At 41.7% G+C, this 21,776-nt stretch overlaps 3 protein-coding genes across 6 annotated transcripts in view; 1 reads left to right on the top strand and 2 right to left on the bottom strand.

The window, feature by feature from the left end:
- CNNM3 (cyclin and CBS domain divalent metal cation transport mediator 3) overlaps window positions 1-2,940 on the top strand; it is a 23,673-nt gene extending 20,733 nt beyond the window's left edge. The window contains exons 8-9 of one of the 3 annotated variants that reach the window (XR_458643.3): window positions 122-221; window positions 812-2,940. Coding sequence is in view for 2 of the 3 variants with exons in the window: in XM_007475889.3 (XP_007475951.1) it covers window positions 812-876 (65 nt within the window). In the remaining variant the exon portion in view is untranslated. Of the gene's footprint in view, window positions 1-121 lie in introns of all 3 variants that reach the window. The other 2 variants (XM_056813066.1, XM_007475889.3) reach the window with 2 other exon arrangements.
- On the bottom strand, window positions 2,869-8,885 carry ANKRD23 (ankyrin repeat domain 23). Its single transcript, XM_001370422.4, has 9 exons — window positions 8,727-8,885; window positions 6,827-6,973; window positions 6,447-6,575; window positions 6,192-6,317; window positions 5,958-6,056; window positions 5,720-5,818; window positions 5,428-5,526; window positions 4,902-5,000; window positions 2,869-4,800 (listed from the first exon to the last, which is right to left on the bottom strand). The coding sequence occupies exons 1-9, from the start codon at window positions 8,751-8,753 to the stop codon at window positions 4,705-4,707; spliced, it is 921 nt and encodes a 306-aa protein (XP_001370459.2). The 5' UTR covers window positions 8,754-8,885; the 3' UTR covers window positions 2,869-4,704.
- On the bottom strand, window positions 6,836-21,776 carry ANKRD39 (ankyrin repeat domain 39). 2 transcript variants are annotated; one of them, XR_458645.3, is made up of 5 exons: window positions 19,343-21,745; window positions 18,059-18,162; window positions 11,406-11,609; window positions 10,628-10,962; window positions 6,836-6,973 (listed from the first exon to the last, which is right to left on the bottom strand). XR_458645.3 is itself a non-coding variant. In XM_001370395.5 (4 exons), exons 1-4 carry the CDS (start codon window positions 19,446-19,448, stop codon window positions 10,819-10,821), a joined length of 558 nt encoding a protein of 185 aa, XP_001370432.2. In that variant the 5' UTR covers window positions 19,449-21,776; the 3' UTR covers window positions 9,549-10,818. The 2 variants fall into 2 exon arrangements, 1 of the variants encoding a protein (XP_001370432.2); XM_001370395.5 differs by lacking the exon at window positions 6,836-6,973 and having other exon boundaries at window positions 9,549-10,962; window positions 19,343-21,776.

Genomic DNA, 21,776 nt, shown 5'->3' with positions numbered 1-21,776 from the left:
AATATGGTATCTCCTGGTCTAGTCCTCAATGTATGTGTTGACTGACCTGCCATTTTAGCTAAATATTTTGTGTCTTCCTCTCTCCTTTCTCTCCTCTTCCCCATCCCCCCTCTCTCTCCAGCCTTCCCAGTAAACATTTCCCTCTTTGGCACAGTTGGAAACTGCAGTTGATAGATGACTGTGGACTAGTGAGAATTTTTGTTTTTTAGAAAACACCCAAGGTAAATATCTTCCCTTCCATTTTTTCCCCCCTTTCTTTGGCTTTAACAGGCCTTTGATGTATAGAGGAGCCTTGCTGGCATTTCTGTCCAATGACAAGACTAGTAGGGCAGGCTGCCTCTCTTCCCAAGAAGTCCTCTCCTGCCAAGGTTGGTGGTGTGCTGATTTGCCCCCCTTCTGGGAAGGAGTGGTGTTTGAACTTTTCTGTCCTTAGTACTGTTTTTCATTCTCTTGAGAGGCAGAATGCCTGCCAAATCCCCACTGAGCTATGGAAAACCAGTCTTTTTAGCCAAGATTGCTTCTTTCTTAAGGGCTGGGTTCTTTTTTTTTTTTCACATATACCTTCCTAGCCTACTCCAGTTTCCATTTCCACGGGAAGAACCACTATTTCCATGGCCCTGACTCTAGGACTTGCTTTCTATGAAGAGAAATCTGTTTCTTAATCCCAGCTCTTCACTAGATTGAAGTCTCCAAGGTACCTTGAGGCCACCTCTTTCTGCCCTATGTTACCCAAGCAGTTTCTGTATTTGTTACTGCCTCAGCTTGGTTCCTAGTCAGAGAGACTTATGACCTTTCTTCACTTCTCTTTCAGGGACAGCCAACAGCAGGCCAAATGCCCCAACAGAAGAGAGTCTTGGGAGGAACCCAGGAGTTTAACTTCCTTGCCATGCAGCCCCAGAACTGGGGATGGACAAGCAAGTGGGGGAGCTTGAGTGAACCAAGGAGTTGCTTCATGCCAACCTGTCCCCTCCCTTTCTGGCCACGTTTTAGGTGGCTTTTAGAGACATGGGCTCTGGGCCTAATGCCAGTGTTAGGAGCCTGCTGCAGATAAACCAGCCTCTTCTGTGGGGATGGAAATCAGCTGTAGCGTCACTCTCCAGTCCCTGCTCCTGGGAAGAGTCAACAGGGAATTAAAGAAAAACCCATCATCTCGGAATCCCAAGGTGCCCTTTCCCCTCCTTACCTCCCCCTCATGGGGATGCTTCATAGCCTTAAGGCTGTGATGATAGTGGAGTATTATTTACTACACGAATGCAGAAATTATACTCTTTACCATGTGGCTGTGAACTGCATTCACATTGTTTTTAATTTGCCAAGCACCTGCTGCTGGCAGCACTTTGAGAGTGAGCCAAGAACACTGCAGTCTCTGCCCAAGGCTCTGATCCGGAGGTTTTGTCCATGGCAGTAAGCTCTGGCCTTCGAGGCAGTGCCCTTCTTCACAGTGCCACATTTTTATCTTTCTCTTTTATGTCTTTCATGTGCCAAACCCTAAGAACTCTAGTGGCAGGTGCACAGCCTGTCTGTTCCCCAAAACTCCTCCTGTGGAGGCTGCTGTTTGCCCAAATAAAAAGAGCAAGCTGTTCCCACCCCCAGCTCTCTCTGAACTAAGGGTTCAGGTCACTCCTGCCTCTGTCTGCCCGAAGCTGTACTTCCCTTCCTGACTTGGCCTTGCTGCTTTAAATTATTAGAAGTGGTCCCTCATTCCATGCAGGTGAAGGACCCTCTCTTCTTCCTCTAATCCTAGGACTAGTTGCTACTAACAGTATTGTGGTTATTTGAGGTGTCATGTATGCAGTGAAGGGAGGTGTGCTACAATTGGAATCTTTCCTTACTGTGATCCCAGGTCATTGTTTATAACAACCTGCTAGTTAGCCGTGTCCTACCCAGTCTTACACCTTTGTTTGCTTCTAAAGGGCCTATAATGCAGTGTAACCAGATAGTGTGATTGGCACCCTTAGAGCTGGCATATAGAAGAGAGGATTTGTTTCTCAGCTAGGCCCCTCTTTCAGGAAAATCTTTCCTAATCTTGGGCATTTAGATGGAGAGGCATCTTCTCTTCTTTACTTGCTGTCATTACATGAGAAACCTTGGGAACCGGAGATCACTGCCTAAGAGGCAGTTACAGACCTAGTCTAGAAGAAGCCAGTTCAGGGATAGCTTAAGTGGCTATGTAGGCCAGAGGAAGCCTGTAGATGGAAGGCCCTGGGCCCAAATTGGATGTCAGGCATTTTCTAGCTGTGTGATCTTGGGCAAGTCACTTAACCCCCACTGCCTAGCCCTTACAGTTCTGCCTTGGAATTAATAATACATAATTATCCATCTCAGATACAAGGTAAAGGTTAAAAACAAAAGCCAGGCCCTTTTTATGCTGTCAAGGAGATTTGGGGTCATTTCATTGCTGTGCCTTTTTCCTTTTGTAGTCTTTTTGCCTAGATGAAATACCACAAAGTAGAACTGCATGGGCAGTTAACTCTCAGCTGAAGCAAGTAAAGGGCACAAATGACTTGGTATTTAATCTTTCCTAAGAGGGAGGAGCCTTTGATTAACTGTCCCCTGTGCGCAAGTAATAAGTCCAGAGTCTCAAAAGTGAAGCAGGGACACCCTGGCCCACGGGTGACACTATCCTTCCCCTCCCCCCAAGTGCTCCTGGTAAATGGTGAGGTTCTAAGCTTAGATTGGCAATTTTCCTGAAACACTACATTCTGTTGGCCATAGGGAGAACTTCAGGACACAGCAGCTTTGCTTTAAAGATGTCACACTTCTAGTTCAAAGTCTGGGCACCCAAAGTGAGAAACGGATCGCCGTAAATCGTTTTCTCCATCTTCTTTCTATTCCTACCATTTCTCATGCCATAGAATATAACCAGGCTACGAAAGAGAATCAGTTTTAATGAATAACAACAACAAATTGATCCATATAAAAATGTTTCATTTGCTCTTACTGCATTTTTCCATTTTCTGACTTTGGAGTAGTCACTACCATAATCATGTAACAGCTTCTTCCCTCTGGTACCAGCCTGACAGGCTATGTAGCCTAGAAAGCAAGGCCAAGCTGCTGCTGGTGAGTTGAAGCCTCAGCCCAAGGGGGTGGGCTTTGTCTATTGCTCTTATGGAGCATGGAGGACACTGTAGCCTCAAAACTCAAGGGAAGTGGGACCCTAAAAGGGATTATTAGCTGCCACAATGGCACTTGTCATGTTAAGAATATGTAATCCAGGCCTTCAATTTAGGCCTGGCCCAGGGAACTTGCACAGCCCATAACAGGCTAAGGGAGTGGGCCTGCCCTTCTTTGGGCTTCCACCACTGTTTCCCCTTATATTCTTCTGTCAGTGGGCCCAAGGCAAAGTTTTTGAAGATAAGGAGGGCTCTGCCAGTGCTAAGATCTCAGCCTGACCAGCAGTACTGGACTAATAGCAAAAAGCAGAAACCTTAGTCTAGGGAAGGATAGTAGAAACTTGTCTTAGGATTCCATCTACCAGGATCCACTAAGAAAGGCAATATAAAAAGAAAAAAGTCTCAGTTAATCATTTTCAGTGTACAAAAATATATGGAGGAAGTATCCAGAATGCATTATATATACTCAGTTCCGCCATCCCTTCTGCAGCCTTTTCTCCTGTGCCTTGGCACAAGGAAGCCCAAGGACCTAAACTTTGCTCAGACACCAGGCACATTTTCTTCTTTGACAAGCAGGAAAGAGAGGTGGCATCAAAACCATGGAAATCTCTAGGACTGAAGTCCTACCTGCTGTATTACACAGGGTAGCCTCAACCCTTACAAGTACAGGTCACCATCCTAAGTATCCAGGGTGAGCCACACATAACCACAGAGCAAGAGACCACACAATACTGAGCAGGCCCTAGTGAGAATGGAAATTGAAGTAAATCTCAGAAGTTCTGATCAAAGCTCAAGGGGAATGACTCCCCTGGGAAGATACTCTAATTTGTCAGTCTTGGGGGAATCTGGAACAACTAGAGTTGGTTATGGACCCAGGGTTTTACAGACAGAATGAAAAAGCCCCCCAGAGCATACTAAAGCTCTGCTGAGGTCACAACCACCAACTCATGAATCCCTAAGACTGGAACTTTCTAGTGGGGCCACACCCCATCACCATCAGGGTTGCTGCTGCTGAGGAAGAGTCCCTAGAGAAATTGCTACAGAATTGAGATCAGCCACCAGCTAAAGAGCAACTCTGGTTCTGATGCTTCTGAACAGCTTTTGTGGGACCACAGTTGATCCACCACCAAATAATTTCCATCTCCCTAATCTTCACTAGCCCTAACTTTACCTTTGTGAGTATCTTAAACCTTACCCTCATTCACTTCACTGTTACCACCCACAAACTTGAGTTTCTTCTCTCCTACCCTCTAGAGAAATTACTGTCTGATTGGTTTAAACCAAACAGGACACCTCTTAGAGCTATTTGTAAAGTCCATCCTTAATCCTGACCTTGCTTTCTCTTAATGGGATTTTTTTTTTCATTGAGGTAGCTACCAGGGTTAATTCAAGGGCAAAATAAATAATCTGGACTTCTATATAGATCCCTAGGAATTGGGGAGGGAGGTGGAAACAGATAAATGCCCAATAGGATAAGGGATTAGACTTGGGAACATCCCAATTTATGGCCAGGGAACCACCCATAACTAGTAGAAAAGGGACCAAAGGGAAGGGGATGGAATGGTAGGAGCATCTACATGGTTTTGTGTCTTCAGCAACGAGTTCGGGGATGCCCGACATAGGCCCGTAGTGTTTCCTGGATGCCTCTCTGCCAATCTCGTGCTAGTTGTACAGGTGTCATTGCCTCCTGAGAGCAAAGGATAGTCAGTCATAAGTATGTTTTATTTCCTCCCAGAAAGCCAACCTCCACATTAAGGTTTTGAAAGCCCCTTGGCCAACTATACTCACAGCATTTTGAACACCCAGCGAGGCCCCATAGAGCAGCAATATCTTCATGGCCTTGTAACGGCCATGCCGTACTGCCTCATGTAAGGCTGTATCTCCCTCCTACAGGAATAGCATACTAAGAGTTAGGCCCTCTTCTTTATACCCATCTTATCTCCTTGTCTCTCCCAAATATGAAAAATGAGCTAATTGAGGCACTAAGAAGAAATAGCATATAAATCTACAATTCCACAAAGATAACAAGTGCTGCCATTGAGAAGCTAACTCCTTGAATAATTCTTTTTTAAACATGGTACTACCATTTATTTATTTTACCTTCCATCTTAGAATCAATATTTTGTATTGGTTCTAAGGCAGAAGAGTGGTAAGGGCTAGGCAATGGGAGTCAAGTGATTTGCCCAGGGACACACAGCTAGGAAGTGTCTGAGGCAAGGTTTGAACCCAGGACTTCCTGTCTTTGGGCCTGGCTCTCAATCCACTGAACCATCCAGCTGCTTCCCCCCATTATTAACTGAAACAAGTTTCCTACCTTATCTTGTTTATCAATCTGGGCCCCACAAGCAATAAGGTGTTCAAGGCAGTCACAGTGTCCTGTCCGAACAACCACGTGCAAGGGTGTACTCCAGATCTAGACAGGTTAGGAGTTTTTTTTAATTCTAGACAGTTTACCACACCCAAACACTTTGACATATTAAGCCCAAGAAATTTCCCTTTCCCCCAGGCAAAGAAACTGTTCCACTGAAGGTTTCAGACATAGCATCAGCTTCCCAGCACTGAAACCCTGGAATTAACACCTCTATGTTCTCTACCAGAACCTTTACCTTGTCCCGGGCATTGACTTTAGCCCCTTGGTTGAGCAGCTTTTTAAGGATGTTTAGGTGTCCTCCACGGCAGGCCCAGAACAAAGGTGTCCTGTCCAACTATAAAAGAAAATCCTAAGCTTTTTGAAAAGCCTCAGAAGATAGTCCCTTAGGATCAGCTTTCCCAATTTAGTCCCATTGCAAGAAAAGAGATTCCCCAATCTTCTAACCCTGTCTTCTAATTTGCCCTCCAACTTACCATGTCTCGAGCATCCACTGTGGCACCTGCCTCCAGTAGTTTGTCCACAATCTGGCTATGACCCTTCAGGCTTGCCCAGTGCAAGGCTGTTCGATGAAACTGGACCAAAAGAGAAGCAGAGATGAGGATGGATGTGTATCTTTCCAAGAGGACTAGAACGAAGAAATTCTGACTCCTACAACTAGGTCTGAAATACCGTCAAGGTTGGGTATGTTCTATTTCTTCATACCCTACCATGTCATGGGCATCAGGGTCACCACCGTCTGCCAGGTACTTGTCAATCAGGAGCTCTTGGTTTTCAACAGCTGCCTTCAGAAATGTCTCGAGGTCTACAGGCTGCTGCTGGGACAGGAGCTGCAGCTGGATTAGACAGAGAATAGTATCTTGGATCATTCAAAACAGTCATAGTTTTAATGTTGTAGGTCAGTCTAATATGCACCCCAGGCTCTTGAGTTGTTAGGTGCTTTTCCCTGGTCTTCCCCATCTCACCTGAACTGGGGGACCTGGCACCCTAGGGGGGACCCTCCGTTTTAGGCGCTTTTCTTTTCGTTTCCGTACCAAATTCTCCAAGTCATCTAGACTCTCAAGCTTCACCCTGGAATTGTTAAAAGTCTCGAGCTGAAAGAGGAAAAGAAATATATGATGCATGTGGAATGAGGATAGTAGTAACTACTGGGTTTGGAGAATATAGTCAGGTATCAAAAACTGATCCTGAAAACCTGAGGTCATTTGATAAAACTTTTTCACTATAACTTTCACTTGGAAAGCTCAAGGTTACTCAAGCATGGATTCCCAAGGTTCTACTGTTCTATACCAGTATTACCTTAGCAGCTCTCCAGCTGTCACTCAGTCTCCACTTCCCCACTCACCTTCTTCCTTTTTTCTTCCACTAACTTTTGTTTCTCCAAAGCCACAGTCCAGAGAGGACCTAGTCTTGGGTCACCTCTCCAGCCTCCAGGATCAGGGACTCCATGTCTGATCCCTGGAACTTTGCCCTCAGCTCTCTCATCACTTATCTATGAGAAACAGGAGAAAGAGTGTCAGGAAATTTCTCAAAGCCCTCTGAAAACAATTGCTCAGCACCTTGTACCTGAACCTAGTGGCCAAGGAAGCCACTTTGATGCCTCTGGGTTTGCAGTTCAGCTCAGCTAAAGGACAAGTTCTCACCAACATAAGTGCTTCATGAGGATTCAGGCAGTGGCCGACAGCCATCTGCCCTTGCACCTGTCCCAGTAGAGGGACATAACCTTAGATCTATTTAGACCACATTTGTCCTTGCAGTTGGATGGAGTCACATAAGGGGGGGTTGGGGGGGAGAAAACTTTCAACAGGCTAAACAGAAGACAGCCTATCACCACCCAATGCCCTGCTACTATTGGGCAGACCCAGGGGCAGAAGTCCAGATTTCTAGACTATTCCAAGAGATATACTCATTCCTGTTTCCTCAGGGGCAGACCCAGGGGCAGAAGTCCAGATTTCTAGACTATTCCAAGAGATAGACTCAGTCCTGTTTCCTCATTGCCAAAGGGCCAGGAACAGTGGGAAAGAAGGACTGTAAAGATCAGACTGGGTGGGAAGAAAATAGAGCACCTTTAGAGCAGGGGACTTTTACTGGGTCATGGACCCTCAACCTCATTCTTGGTAATCTGATGAAATTTAGAACCCCCTTCAGAATGTTTTAAAATGCATTAACTAAAATACACAAGAGTACAAAGAATGCTAATTCAATTGAAAAACAAGTTCATGGACGTCAAAAGTTAAGAACTTGTGCTTTTAGAAACCTGCATGTCTAATTTCTGCAGTTGTGTTGACTTTTACCTTTCCCTAAACTGAACTAACTACATAGCCAGCCGCCTCAGTCCTCGCAGCCAAGGAGTACCTGGATCAATGTTTCCTGCCCCCTCCTAGTTTCACTGCCCAGGGTTCCTAGGAAAATCCAATGTGGCCTTGAATTGAGCATAGGATCTTTACTCTACCCCTAGTGCCCAGCAGGCCCAGGAGGAGGTTGGGTACTTGACTGACCTGAGAGCAACCTCATGGCTCCAATTCTGCAAGTTACCCAGTAGTAGACAACTTTATTCTAGAGTGTAATCTGTTCATATACAAAATCAGGTCAACTAGATGACCCTTAAGATCCCTTCTCTACCTCTTGGGATGGAGCCATCCTCCCTCTTACAGCAAAAATAATTAGGAATCTTGCTCTATACAGGACACCACAGGCTTACTGAAAGTTGGCCATTAGGGCTAAGACATCTCCAGCCCACTACTCAATCCTAATGGTCCAGGGCATAACTCCCATAAACTCCAAAGGGATCTATATACGTGATACCCTACCAACTCTATCACCACAAACAACACTTCCAGACGCTCAGAGCTGTGAAAACAAGGAATTTGGGAAAGGAAACAGAGAAGCAATTTCTGGTACCTAAATTTCTCACTCCCTTACCAACAAAATAGACTTCCCTGAGTTAAATACAACTTTGCAACTTGTCAAAAGAAGGCTAGCTATGGGATAACACAGGAACATCCCTGTGAGTGAGGCCTTTGGAACATAAGCAGATGAGGAACAATAGAAAAGTACAAAGCAGGTGCCAGCTTACCTGACAGAAGTATCCTGAAATATTTTTCTCTTCTTGCTGCTACCTACACTCTAGTCAACAACAAAACTGCCCTGAATACTGTACAAACAGTAAATTTTGGGATTCCTTACAAGAAATGGTCACTGTACAATAGAAAATTTTGAGGGCTTTGCATAAGCCCCCAGCTTACCAACTGCTGAATGCTCATGAAATCCATGGTCCCCCCTGCTCTTCACTCCCCCACTATGGCTAGTTGAGCTGCAGTTTGCTTTTTATATCGGCAGCACTTCTGCCACAGGGATAGAGGGCACAGGAAGGACCCAGTTTAGAACCAGTGATGAAGCCAAGACCCACAGGGTCAGAGATAGTTCAGTGGTTCTGTAACTAACTAAAATAGCAGCCCTAAAATAGGGCCCAGCTGAGGGCAGGATATAGTGTTGTTATGGCTGAGTCAGATCCCCATCGACTCCCTGATACCCTCTATTTGACCTCTAAATACTGACAAACCAATCTTAGCAGAGCCACCTAGCCCAAGTGTATGAGTGTGAGTATAGCAGGATCATTTCAAATGATCATCAAATGATCATCCAGCAAGAGGAGATGTCAGAAGGTCTAAGATAATGAATGGTCTCCACATTATTTTCTCATTGCATAAAGGCCTGGAGGGGTGGGAAGATAATACCATATTTGCCAAGAAAGAGAAACAGGATTTTATGTCTTCTATGAACCGAGGCAACAGGGTGTTCAGCAGAGGCCCTGGTAAACCCAGAAGTGTCACCTTAAGAGGGAGAACTAATTTCAACTGATGATAGACCAAGACTTTCTATTCCCCACTGCCTGATGGTTCCATAATTCTCTTTTCTAATATCTCCCCATTTTTCTTCTGTAAATCATGAATTTTGAATTTCCTGAACTAAGTAAACATAAGCCAAGCTTTACCTGTCACAGGAGTGCTCACTCCAAAAAAGGATAACCCCAGACACTTGACACTAGACACAGCACCACAAATCTCTAAATCAATAATTGATGAACTGTTTTCCTTTATTAGAAATGTTAAACCTTTATTCCTCAGAATAGTTAGCAAGAACCAGAGCTCCCCAATCAATTCAAAGAAGATTGTTGTATTGCCCTGTCCATGAACTGGGACCTGTTTCTTTCAATTGGTCTAAATGAAGCTATTGCTTATAGAGTTCTTTTTCCATATTCAGAGCAAAGCCAAGCAAACCTGGTCTTGTTCCTCTTCCCAATCACCAAAATTGAACTCCATAATTCCCTTCCCCAATTCCCTGGAAATTCCTCAGGGGTAGTCTGACTATCCAGCTGATTAAAATCTTGTCCTTCAATGGAAAAAAAGATGCTAAAACAGATGATTCCAGAACCAGATTAACAGATGAAAGCCAGAGGGAATATGAACAACTTAACATTCCTAAAGATTCAGCAGCGACCAAGACTACACTCCTGGACTCAGATCAAGTTCAAAAGGCCTATGCTTATTGTGAGCAAGGAGTTAAAAACTATATTTAAGAGCAGAAAGAGATCTTTGACATTATCTTGTCTAACCGGCTCATCTACAGATGACAAAAGTAGTAATGGGGCAGGAATGTAATCCCAGATTCTGACTAAATTCAGCACTTTCTCTACTATGCCAAGCTGCTTCTTAAATTCTCACCTGAATTGGGCAGTCCAAAATGAACAACACCATCAGCTATTTTCCTTGTAAGTGCCTTAATGCTTTGTGAGAATGTCCAAGCAGCCCAATGCCCTGGGATTTTCTTTAATCCAGTTAACACTGCTTCCTGGTAAATTTGACAGATTTAGATTTCTTGCCTTCAGTTTTAAGGCCACTGAAGTTGTTTATGACTGCCAGGAAAATACTAAAGTGAAAATAAGTTTGATTCTATTCTTCATTATCTGCTCCAACAATGAGATTAACTCACAGGATAAGAGTATTAGGGGAGGGGAATATTTTATCCAAAAGAAAAGGGCAGAAGCAGCTGTTTTCCCCCTTAGTCAAGAGTACTGATTCTGAGCTAGGGAAATAGCTTGGACAAGACATCTCTACTAATGTGTGCTAATTTGGAATATGATCACCTGTCAGGCTTGAGTGCTTGTACCAAGTTCCCTTCCTGGCCTGGTAGTTAACTCCCTCAAGATGGTCCTATCTCTTCTGTTCAGTCTCGTAAGCCCTGAGTTTTCAGCTTCCCATCTGTAGAATGCAGGGATAGAGGAAAGTGCTTGAGGATCCAGGTTCCAGGATCCTCGCTGAGACTGGAATCTGGTATTCAGCTAGCAAGCAGATCTCGAAGATCACTGTTACATGGCAGTAAGTCACACGCTAACCGAGCCTTTCGGTCTCGAACAGCTTTCAAAGCTGGACTATGCTGCAGCAGGAGGCAACACAGATCCAAGTGACCTCTCTCAGCAGCCTGCAAAGGAAAACAAGCATCAGAAAAAGAAAGAGGGAATCTAATAAATTAGCCCTGTCATTTCTTTCCTGAAGTTTCTCCATTGATGGGCCCTGAAACCCCAATAAAATTACCTCATCTCCAAAAAGTGGATGGTCACTATTCTAACATCCTGGAAATAAAGAGCCTATCTCAGTTTGATTCTCTTTCTGGTTTGACTCCCTCATCAAAGAGCCAGAGGATAAAAAACAAATTCTGCTTTGTGGACTACCTACCTTGGCTAAGTCATTTCTTCTCCTATGGTCTTGTTTACCACTATCCCTAAGTGAGAACTTTTGAAAAAAAGCCAATTTCTTGCTACTAGTCATCATCAATATCTGATTCTACCTGAACTATTCATGACATAAATCCCTCCTTCCCTCACTCCAATTAATTAGCAAGGATATTTAAAAATTGCTATATACCTTATGTAGGCTGGTCATTCCATCATCATCTGCCACACCTGGATTAGCTCCATGTGACAGCAGTAGTCGAACCACTTCAGTATGCCCACAATAGCTGGCTCGGTGCAGAGCTGTTGCACCCCCATGTGTCTGGGCATCACACTTGGCTCCACTCTCCAAGAGGAACTGGCACACAGCATAGTGTCCATTTCGACTGGCATAGTGCTGTAGGGAATCAAGTCAGTGGAAATCAGAAATGAGAATTATCTATATACCTAAGAGCCAACTCTGAAAGAAGAAGAGAAAAACAGGAAGAAAGGAACAAAAGGCTAAATATTAGAATTACATTATTTTTTAAAATTCAATTTTATTTTCAATTCCAAATTTTGTCCTCTACCAAATGAAAAAAAGAAAAACAAAGCCCATTACAAATATGTATAGTAATGCAAAAAAATTTCCTCGATTAGACACATCCAAAAATAAAAAGGAAAGAAAGAAAAATATCTTCAACCTTCAGTCTTAAGTCCATCACTTCTCTCTGGAAAGCATATTTTATCACATCTTTCGAACTTGTGGTTGGTCATTGTAATGGTCACAGTTACTAAGTCTTTCTGAATGGATTGTCTTTATGATATTATAGTTATTTTAAAATTCATTTCCCTGATTTTGCTCATTTCTCTTTGCATCAGTTCATATAAGTCTTCCAAGATTTTTCTGAAACTATGCCCCCCATAATTTCTTATAGCACAATAGTATTCCATCACATTCACATTCTTGTTCAGCCTCTAAGTGTTTGGGCTTCCCCTCAATGAACAATTAATTCTTTGCTATCACAAAACAGGACTGCTATAAATACTTTTGTACATGAATCCTTTTTCTTTGATCTCTTTAGGGTATAGCCCCAAGAGTTGTATCACTGCAATTACAGAGTCAGTGGGTATGCACAGTTAAATAGCTTTTGGGGAATAGTTGCAAATTGCTTCCAAAATGGTTGGACTAGTTCACAGCTCCAACAGTGCATTTTTTCATCAGCCTCTCCAGCATTTATTATTTTCCTTTTTTGTCAATTTACCCAATCTTATAGGAGTGAGGTACGACCTTAAAGTTGTTTTAATGTGCGTTTTTCTAACTTAGTAAATTAGAGTAATTTTTCATATGGCTAATGATAGCTTGGATTTCTTCCTCTGACAATTTATCAATTAAAGAATGGCTCTTAATCTTATAAATTTGACTCAGTTCCCTATCTTAGAAATGAAACCTTCAGAGAAACTTTCTGCAAAGACTTTAATTATCTCCTTCATTTCCTGTTTCTCTTCCAATTTTACCTACATTGGTTTTATTTATGCAAAACCTTTTTTAAGTTTTACATAATCAAAACTGATTTTATTTCCTATGAAACTACCTCTTATTTGAGCATGAATTCTACCCCTATCCACAGATCAAACAGGTAATTTCTTCTGTGGTCCTTTAATTTGCTTAATTGTCATCCTTTATATCTAAATCATATATTCATTTGGAGCTTATCCTAGCATAAGGTGAGATGTTAGCCTATACCTAGTTATGGCCATACCACTTTCCATTTTTCCCAATAGACTTTGTCAAAGTTCTTGCCTTAATAACTGGGATCTTTGAATTTATCCAACACCAGACAATTCATTCACTTTTGTATGTTGTGTATTTAATCTATTCTACTGAACAACTCCTCTATCTTACCCAGTACTAAATTTAATATTTCAATTATGGTTTTGTGGTGTGGTTTGGGATCAGATACTACCTTCTTCCTTTTCTTTCCATTCCATTCCAACCCTCCCAATCTCCACCCCCAACTTGATATTCTTGACCTGTTGTTCTTCCAGATAGTCATCTTTTTTTCTAGCTCTAAAAAAAGTAGTTCTTTTGTAATTTAATTGGTATGGCATTGAGTAAGTCAATTAAATTAAGTAGTAGTCTTATTAAATTGGAACCTGCCCACTCATTAACAAATTGACATTTCTCCAGTTATCTATATCTGCCTTTGTGTAAAAAGCGTTTTTTAATTGTATTTATATAGTTCCTGTGTCATGATAGGTAGACAAAGTATTTTATACTCTCTATAGTTATTTTAAATGGAATTTCTCTCTCCCTACTGGATTTTGTTGGTATTATACAGAAACATGGATAATTTGTGTGGGTTTATTTTTTTAAGCCACAATTTTGTTGAAGTTGTTAATTGCTTAATTTAGTTTTTCAGTTGAACTCTAGGGTTCTCCAAGTAAATCATCATATCATTTGCAAAAAGTTTATTTTAGTTTATTTTAGCTTCTTTTTCTTTTCTGATTGCAACAGCTAACATTTCTAATATAACATTAAATAGTAATGGTATTAAATGGACTTCTTTACTTCAACCCCGATCTTACTGGAAAAGTTTCTAGCTTATCTTCATTACAGATAATGCTTGCTTTGTTTTAGATAAATATTACTTGACATTTTAAGAAAACGTCCATTTATTCTTTTTATTTATTTTTTATACCCTTACCTTCTATCTTAGAATTAATACTGAGTATTGATTCCAAGGTGGAAGAACAGTAAGAGCCAAGCAATGGGGGAAAGTAACTTGCCCAGGGTCACACAGCTAGAAAATACCTACCTCCATTTATTCTTATGTTTTCTCCTGTTTTTAACATAAATGGATATTGTATTGTCAAAAACTTTTAATTCAAAAATAGGGCTGGAAAACAAACAAAAAAAAAACCTCACATTTATAGGGTTCTTTAAGGGCAAAATAAAAAATTCTTTCCACCAAAATAGGTAGAAAGTACTCCATTTTATTGGTAAGAAAACTGACATTCTAAGAGGATATGATTTGTCCATTACACATTAAGTGGTGACATTTGGACCTCGTTGTTCTGATTCCAATTCCCATGGTCTATCTGTTGTGCCAAGCTAGCCCTCCTTTATTCCCAATCACATTCTAACTTGTATCACATTTATTTGTCTATTCCACCTCCATTGAAAAAGAAACTCTTCAAAAAAACAAAACAAACAAAAAAGCCCTTTTTATTCATATGGCAAAATAATCTTATGATTTTTATTGGTTTTGTTATTAATATATTCAACAGGGTTTTGTTTTGTCTTTTTTGGTTCAATTTATCTAGGTCTGAGACAGATATAACTGGGGTCCCTCACTAAAATATTTTTAATGTCTAATTCATTCTATAACTCATTTGATGTTTAAGAATTTATATGCTATGCCTTTTAGTGCATGTTTAATATCAACATGAATTCATTGTCTAGAGTACCTTTTAAAAATGTACTTTCTTCACTTATCTCTTTAATTAGGTCTATTTTTGTTTCTGCTTTGAGATCAAGGATACTCCCCTCTCCTTTTTTATTTCAGTTGAAATGGAGATTCTGCTTCTGCCATTATTTTAATTTTGTGTGTGTCTTTCTGTTTCAAGTGTTTCTTGCAAATATGTTAAGTTCTGTTTTCTAATCCATTCTGCTAGTCTCTTCCATTTTATTGATGAATTCATCCCATATACATTGTTTTGATTGCTAATTTTCTTATTTCTTATTGTCTTATACCCATCATTCTTTTTTCCCCACCCCCTTTGAGAGTCTGTTTTGCTTCTGACTAGTACCTCCCCTTAATCTACAATTCTTATTTCTGTTCTCTTGTGTATATGTATCTCCCCCCTTTAACCAATTCAGATAAGTGAAGTTCAAATGTTGTCTACTTCCTCCCTACTGTTCCCCCTCGTATAAACTCCTCTTTATACATTTTATCTCATTTATGTGGGACAATTCCCCCATTCTTTCTCTCTTGCCCCCTTTTTCAGCACATATCCCCCATTTTATTCTACTTTTGAAATCATCCAAATATAACACAATCATCCTTAGGTACTCTAATTAATCATTCTGTGATCCGCAATGATGACAAAGTTCTGAGAGGCTACATGTATCATCTCTCTATAAGAATGTAAACAATTTCACTTTGTTTAGTTCTCCATTTCTCACTGTTTATCTTTTAATGCTTCTCTTGACCTCTATGTTTGGATGTCAGGTTTTCTACTCAGCCCTGGTTTTTTTCATTAGGAATGTTTTGAAAACCTCTATTTGTTAAAGGCTATTTTATTCTCACCTTTGTAGAATTATATTGTTTTGTTGGGTAGATTATTCTTGGTTGCAAGCCTAGATGCTTTGCCTTCTAGAATATCATATTTCAAGCTCTCCATTCCTTTAATATGGTGCTTCTAAATCTTTTTTAATTTGAAAATTTTTATTTAATTTAGAATATTTTTTCATAGTTACATGATTCATGTTCTTTCCTACCCTTCCTCTCACCCCCCTCCCACAGACAATAAGCAAATCCACTGGGTTTTACATGTGTCATTGATAAAGACCTATTTCCATATTATTAATATTTACATTAGGGTGATTGCTTAGAGTCTATATACCCAATCACATCCCCCTCAACCCATGTGATTAGGCAGTTGTTTTTCTTCTGTGTTTCTATTCCCAGTTCTTTCTACGGATGTGAATAGCGTCCTTTCTCATAAGTCCCTCAGAATTGTCCTGCATTGCTGCCAGTAGAGAAGTCCATTCCATTCGATTATGGGTAGCTACTAAATCTTGTGTGATTCTGTGGCCCTTCAGTACCTGTATTCTTTCTTTCAAGCTACTTATAATAGTTTCTCCATCTGGATTTCAGCTATATTTCTGAGGATTTTCATTTGGGAGTTTCTTTCAGGAGGTGATCAGTAGATACTCCTAAATTTCTACTTTGCCTTTTGGTTCTAAGATGTTTGGGTAGTTTGATTTCATGATTTTTTGGAATATGAGGCTCAGGCTCTTTCTTTAATCCTAACTTTTGGAGTCTAATGAGTCTAATTATCTCTCTTTGATATATTAGCTTTTCTAATAAGATAGTTCACATTTTCTCCTATTTTTTTTTCAGATTTTTTAACTTTGTTTTATTACTTCTTGATGTATTATGGCTTCATCAAGCTTTCATTTGTCCAGTTCCAATTTTCAGAGTTACTTTCTTCTGTAGTTTTTTTCATCTCTTTTCCTAAGTTCTTATGTCTCTTTTCATGTCTTTATTCCATAATTCTCATTTGGTTTTTTAAAATAATATTTTAGCTCTTTAATCTGGGAATTTTCACTGGATTTACATGTAAGCAGCATTTTTCTTTGAAGTTTTGCTTGTAGATTTTTTCCAAGCAATTCTCTTTTTCTATGTTTGTATCTTATCGTTACCATAGTAACTATAGGTTTTTCTTTTTTTTAATTAGAGCACATCTTTAACTAGGATGAGGGAAACAATTATCACAGCTACCACACAAAGTCCCCCTCCCCCCCCCAACAAGCACTGTCTCAAAAAAGATGCCAATTATGGGTATTTCCTGGGTCCTGGGTTCTTTATTTTGTTTATTCATTCTTCCAGCTTACTTTTCCCCTTAAACCCTTACCTTCTGTCTTAGAAACAATACCGTATATCTGTTCCAAGATAGAAAAGCAATAAGGACTAGGCAATTAGGGTTAAATGTCTTGCCTCGGGTCACACAGGTAGGAAGTGTCTGAGGAGAGATGTGAACCCTGTCTCCAGGCCTGGCTCTCTATCCACTGAGTCACTTGGCTGTTCCCCTTTCAACCTACCTCTTAACTTTGGGCATCATGTTAGTATTGGGCTCTATACTACTAGAGATGTCTCCTCTGGGTTTCTATCCTTTTAAATCTTCTGTTGCTTTCACAGCTCAGTCTGGGGACCTGCAAGTCTTCAATATACTCCCAAGTGGGGTGATCCATGGAGAAACTGTTCTCTGCTCTCCTGGTCTGAGCTTTGCAATTTCCTAGCCCACATTTGAGTCTGTTGGCTTGTATGTGGTTGAGTATCAGCAGAATATTACTAGACTAAGTCACTGTTAGGCCAATGGCAGATTCTGAAGGTACAGGGCAATTGAACTGTCAGCTTCCCTTCTATCCCAGACTCCTGCCTTAGTTATTCTAGTGTAGACTTAGATGCTGGGCAAAGGCTAGAACTGAGTTGCTTCTATGCTTTTGGAATCAGAGGCATAGAGATAGGTTTTTAGAACTTGTTCCTTGTTCAGAACATCAGAAGGCCCAAGCTCTTCTCTGTCCTAGATTTATAACCAGGAACTGGGTATAGGCTACACTACTTCCAGATAGCATTTCTGCATCTGGTACTAATTCTAGGTTTTCCCAAGATCTCTTTCTGACTTGGTGCTTCTTGCCTTTATGCTTTGTCTTACTCCTTTTTGCCCCTGTAGGTCAAAATGTTTCCAGCCAAATAAATCATGCAAGCTCCTGGCCAGCCTCTATCCCAAGTATCTACAGACTTCCCTGTCTTCCAAAGCTGCCCTAGGCTGGAACAATGACATACTGTGACCTTTTCTTGGCTTTCCCAATCAGAGTGTGCACTAGTGTGTTTTCTATATCATTTTAGAGATGGGATAGTGGCAAGCTAGGCTCAATTGCTTCCTTTCAGTCCACTATCCTGACTCTACTTCCTTGAATTATCTTTATAAATAATTCTCTTTCATCCAGTAAGCCTCTTCATCTGATTTAATGTCCCTTCCCTAGAACTGACTTTCTTCCCTCAATTCAAACTCCTCCTGCCTTGATCTAGAACCTAAAGGGAGTATTTCTCTTCAAATTCTAGGTCTTAAACTTACCAGGGCAGTATATCCAGAAGGATCAGGTTGACTGGGGTCTGTTTCCTTCTGAATGAAATGTTTCACTCTTCCTAGGTCTCCATTCAGTGCTGCTGACCAGATTCCTATGAAGAGTCAGAGCATAAAGTATATGGATTTCATTCCTGCCACTCTCCAAGGCCAGTTAGTTATCTTTCAACCTTGAAGTTCCAGATTTAATGCTGAAAGGCCTAATTTCATTTATTATATCTTTTGGAGGGGGGAGGGGTTGGGGAACAGAGAGAGCCTGAGAGAAGCAGCTTATTTGCTCAGTTATTTTAATTCTATACTTTGAGTAATCAAACAATATATTAATAAAAGTTTTATAACACATATTATGTTTAGATATGACAATTTTAGATAGTAGTTTAGATATGACAAGGCCCTTATGAAATTTATAATTTAGTAAGGAGGGAAAATACCCAAGTGTACTTCTACCATTCCTTCTGATGAGACCCAAAAACAGAATTGGGACATGGTTACAGACCATTCACAGGTTTCATGCCAGGTTAAACCAAAAGGAACATAAGAATTAATTTAGTACTACCTCTGACAACCTAAACACCTCAATTTATAAAGGTTGAAACTGAGGTTCAGAGAAGTGACTTGATCCAGGTGAATGGTGGAAAGAAGACTTGAATCCTCTTTGCTGTCATGACAAACTTCTTCATTACACTAGGTTACACAAGAGATCCCCGTAGACCAACCTCTTTATTTTTACAGCCAAGGAAAGTAAAAGCTTTTATATCCCAATCTGTATAAGTTTTGAATTCTGCTAGCTTCCCACTCATCATGGGATAAGCTCCTAAAAAGCAGGGTCAAGTTGTTTTTGTTTTTTTTATCTTCAGAGTGGGACACAGTGCAAAGTACAGTGTCTGGCACATTTGGTAGATGCTTAATAAGTGGTGAATTGAAATGAATGGGTTTAATCCAATACACATTTGGCAGAGACCTGCACATGTTACCAGGCAATCCTCAGGGCTTAGACCCTTCCTCTGAACAGCAGTTAAGTCCTTTAGTCCCATAGCTTCTAATTTCTCCTCTTCTGCAAGGACGGGGGGGAAAAAAATCCCCAGCCCCATTTTTTAGTGTTGGTAGATTCTATATTTAGAATTGATTCCACCAACAGTAAATGGAAGAGAGTGGAGAAGCAGCGTAAGGAGGAGGAAGGTTGGGAGCAGTCCTTCATTTCCAAGCCTCCCGGAGAGCCCTGTGGCCTCCCATTGCAGACTCGAGCAAGGCCGCCCTAGCTCCTGCCCCGCCCACCTCTCTCGAAGTCCATCTCTTCCAGGGTCTGCTGCACGCTGGGCACGGAGCTCTGGTGAGAGCAGCAGGCGGCGTCCCCACAGGTCCCAGGCGCCGCCATGTTCATCCGCTCACCTGAACGAGCTACCGACCAGACACCCAGGAGGATGAAAAGGACGGAGAGCTTCACGTCACGCTACGTCACGTCACGCTACACCGCATACGTCACAGCTGCGTCATCGCGCCCTGCTGCCCTGTTCCCCACCCCCATCCCCAGGCTCACGCTGTTGATTGTTAGTTACGTAGGTAGCTTTCTGGTCTCGAACCCAGACCTGGCCAAGCCCGTAATAGCCATACAAGCGCAGGTGGGCCGGAGAGCCTGGCCCCGTGAGGAGAAAGGCAGCGACTTCCTTTTTCCTAGATGAAGCTTCACGCTTTCTTTAAGTTATGTTGAGCAGTCCGCTGCCATCTTATCGCCCGACGCGGGACCGGGACGACCAATCGGAACGTGAGGATTCGGTCCCGTGAGCCAATTGCAGTAGCAGGGGAGAGGAAAGGGTGGGATATAGGTGGTGATGTGCTCGAAGCCGTGTCCAGCGGAGGGCGCGCTAGGCTCAGCAGTGTTGAAGCGGGGCGTGGCATGGCTGAGAAAGTGGGACTGGCTAGGAGAGGGGCGGGGAAGCGCCGCTAGGAATTGCGCCTGCGCCTAAGTCTGGCAGCCGGTTTCAAGACAGTTGGCTCCATTTTTCCGACAGAGCCTTAGGCGGGACAGCTGGGGTAGTGTGTGCAGAGGCCCGGTAGGCCCTCCCTCAGCCCTCCGAGCACAAGATCACAGCGGTATCGCTACTGACCCCGACAATGATTGTAGAGGCCCCTTCCCGCTCTGCGAAAGAGGCCTGGTCCCAGGTACTTGTGATGGGATGTCCAGTTCTGTCAACAAGCATTTCTTAGTATATATATAGCTGTGACCCTGGGCACAACCTCGATTGTCTAACCCTTGCAACTCTTCTGTCTTAGAAGTAAGGATTTTTTAAAAAGCATTAATCGTCTGTTATGTGCAGGCAATATGCCAAGCACTAGAGATGGAGAAAGATAAAAACAGCCCCTAGGAACTTCCAATCTCTAGGAGCTTCCAATCTAATGGGGTAAAGATGCAAAAAAAAAAAACCCAAAACAAACAAACAAAAACAAACAGGTTTTTACAGGCTAAATTGGAGATAATTTGAGGGAAGGCACTAGCATTAAGGAGGACCCCAAAGCCATAAGGAAGGCACTATTTTCCAGTAGATTGCATCTATATATCCTTTTGAAGTTTACACAGCATTTTGCATAGTCTCAATTTACAGGTATGGGAGGTTGATCACTTTACATCTGATCATTTTACAGAGGCTCTCTGGGACATAGTGGAAAGAGCACTAGCCTTGGATCCAGTCTCAAGCCTTGCCTCTGAGGTTTATGAGTGGGACCTTGTATTGGGGTGCTCAAATTAGATGACTGCTAAGGCAGTTAGGTGGTTCAATGGATAGAGCCCTGGGCCTAGAGTTGAGAGGAACTGAATCCATATCCATCCTCAGCCCCTTAATAGATGTGTGACCCTTGACAAATCATTTAACCCTGGTTTGCCTCAGTTTCCTCATCTGTCAAATGAGCTAGAGAAGGAAATGCAAGAGTCTGTCAAGAAAAGTAAAAATGGAATCACAAGTTGGACATAACACCAAAGCTCTTTCCAGCTTTGTACCTATAATGCACCAAATTGTCACTTTTAAGCAATCTGGGCTTTAGTTGATTACACATAAAATGAATGAGATCTCTTGGCTCTAGGCCTGGTGTTCAACCTACCTTTCATTGGAATTAATAGGTCCCTTCTCCCCAAAGTCACAGGGATCAATGCAAAGGCAAACAGAAGTAGGATACTTGCCCAAGATGTCAACATTCTGCCAGTTCTCAAAAAAATGGAATTCCTTTGTATTAGCTAAGGTTTAGGGAACCCCAGATAGTCCTGCTAGGCCCTCTATCCAGCCTTGACTCATCACTTCTCAGATCTCCTTTCAACTGCTCAGTAGTTAGGTTGTCTACATGTGTTCGCACTAGATTAAAGATAGGGGAATGATGGATCCAGACCTCCTCCTCATACTCTTATAATGCCTTATACATAATAAGCACTGAGTAAGTTCATATGAAGTATTTGTTGAACGAACATAGTAACTTGACTTCCTTAATATTCACCCCTCAGTTCCATTCATCAGTGATTTTTGTTGTTGAACTCTTGCATTTGTATTGGGGCAGGGGAAGGTGAATGCCAAGTGTTCATTTAAACTAAGCAGTTGGTGTTAAAATGTCTGAGGATTTTAGGTCATGGAGAAGATCCATGTTTGTACTAGCAGAGGGCTCATCATTTCAGGAAAAGTTTATGTAGAGTCAGACTAGCCTGGGGACCAGATATCATATCCTGGTG

This window comes from Monodelphis domestica, chromosome 1, assembly GCF_027887165.1.
Source record: "Monodelphis domestica isolate mMonDom1 chromosome 1, mMonDom1.pri, whole genome shotgun sequence".
In the NCBI taxonomy this organism is placed as follows: Eukaryota; Metazoa; Chordata; class Mammalia; order Didelphimorphia; family Didelphidae; genus Monodelphis; species Monodelphis domestica.
This window is presented reverse-complemented; position numbering and strand designations above follow the sequence as displayed.

Bases quoted from the DNA above. Each gene is read 5' to 3' on its own strand.
- ANKRD23 (XM_001370422.4), bottom strand. From the start codon at position 8,753: ATGGATTTCATGAGCATTCAGCAGTTG. The intron at 6,576-6,826 runs GTGAGTGGGGAA...TTCCTCTTTCAG, and splicing joins TGGAAGAAAAAAGGAAGAAG to CTCGAGACTTTTAACAATTC. The intron at 4,801-4,901 runs GTGAGTATAGTT...CTTTGCTCTCAG, and splicing joins CGCTGGGTGTTCAAAATGCT to GAGGCAATGACACCTGTACA.
- ANKRD39 (XM_001370395.5), bottom strand. From the start codon at position 19,448: ATGAACATGGCGGCGCCTGGGACCTGTGGGGACGCCGCCTGCTGCTCT. The intron at 18,163-19,342 runs GTGGGCGGGGCA...GACTCTTCATAG, and splicing joins AGAGATGGACTTCGAGAGAG to GAATCTGGTCAGCAGCACTG. The intron at 11,610-18,058 runs GTAAGTTTAAGA...GATTCCCTACAG, and splicing joins CTTCTGGATATACTGCCCTG to CACTATGCCAGTCGAAATGG.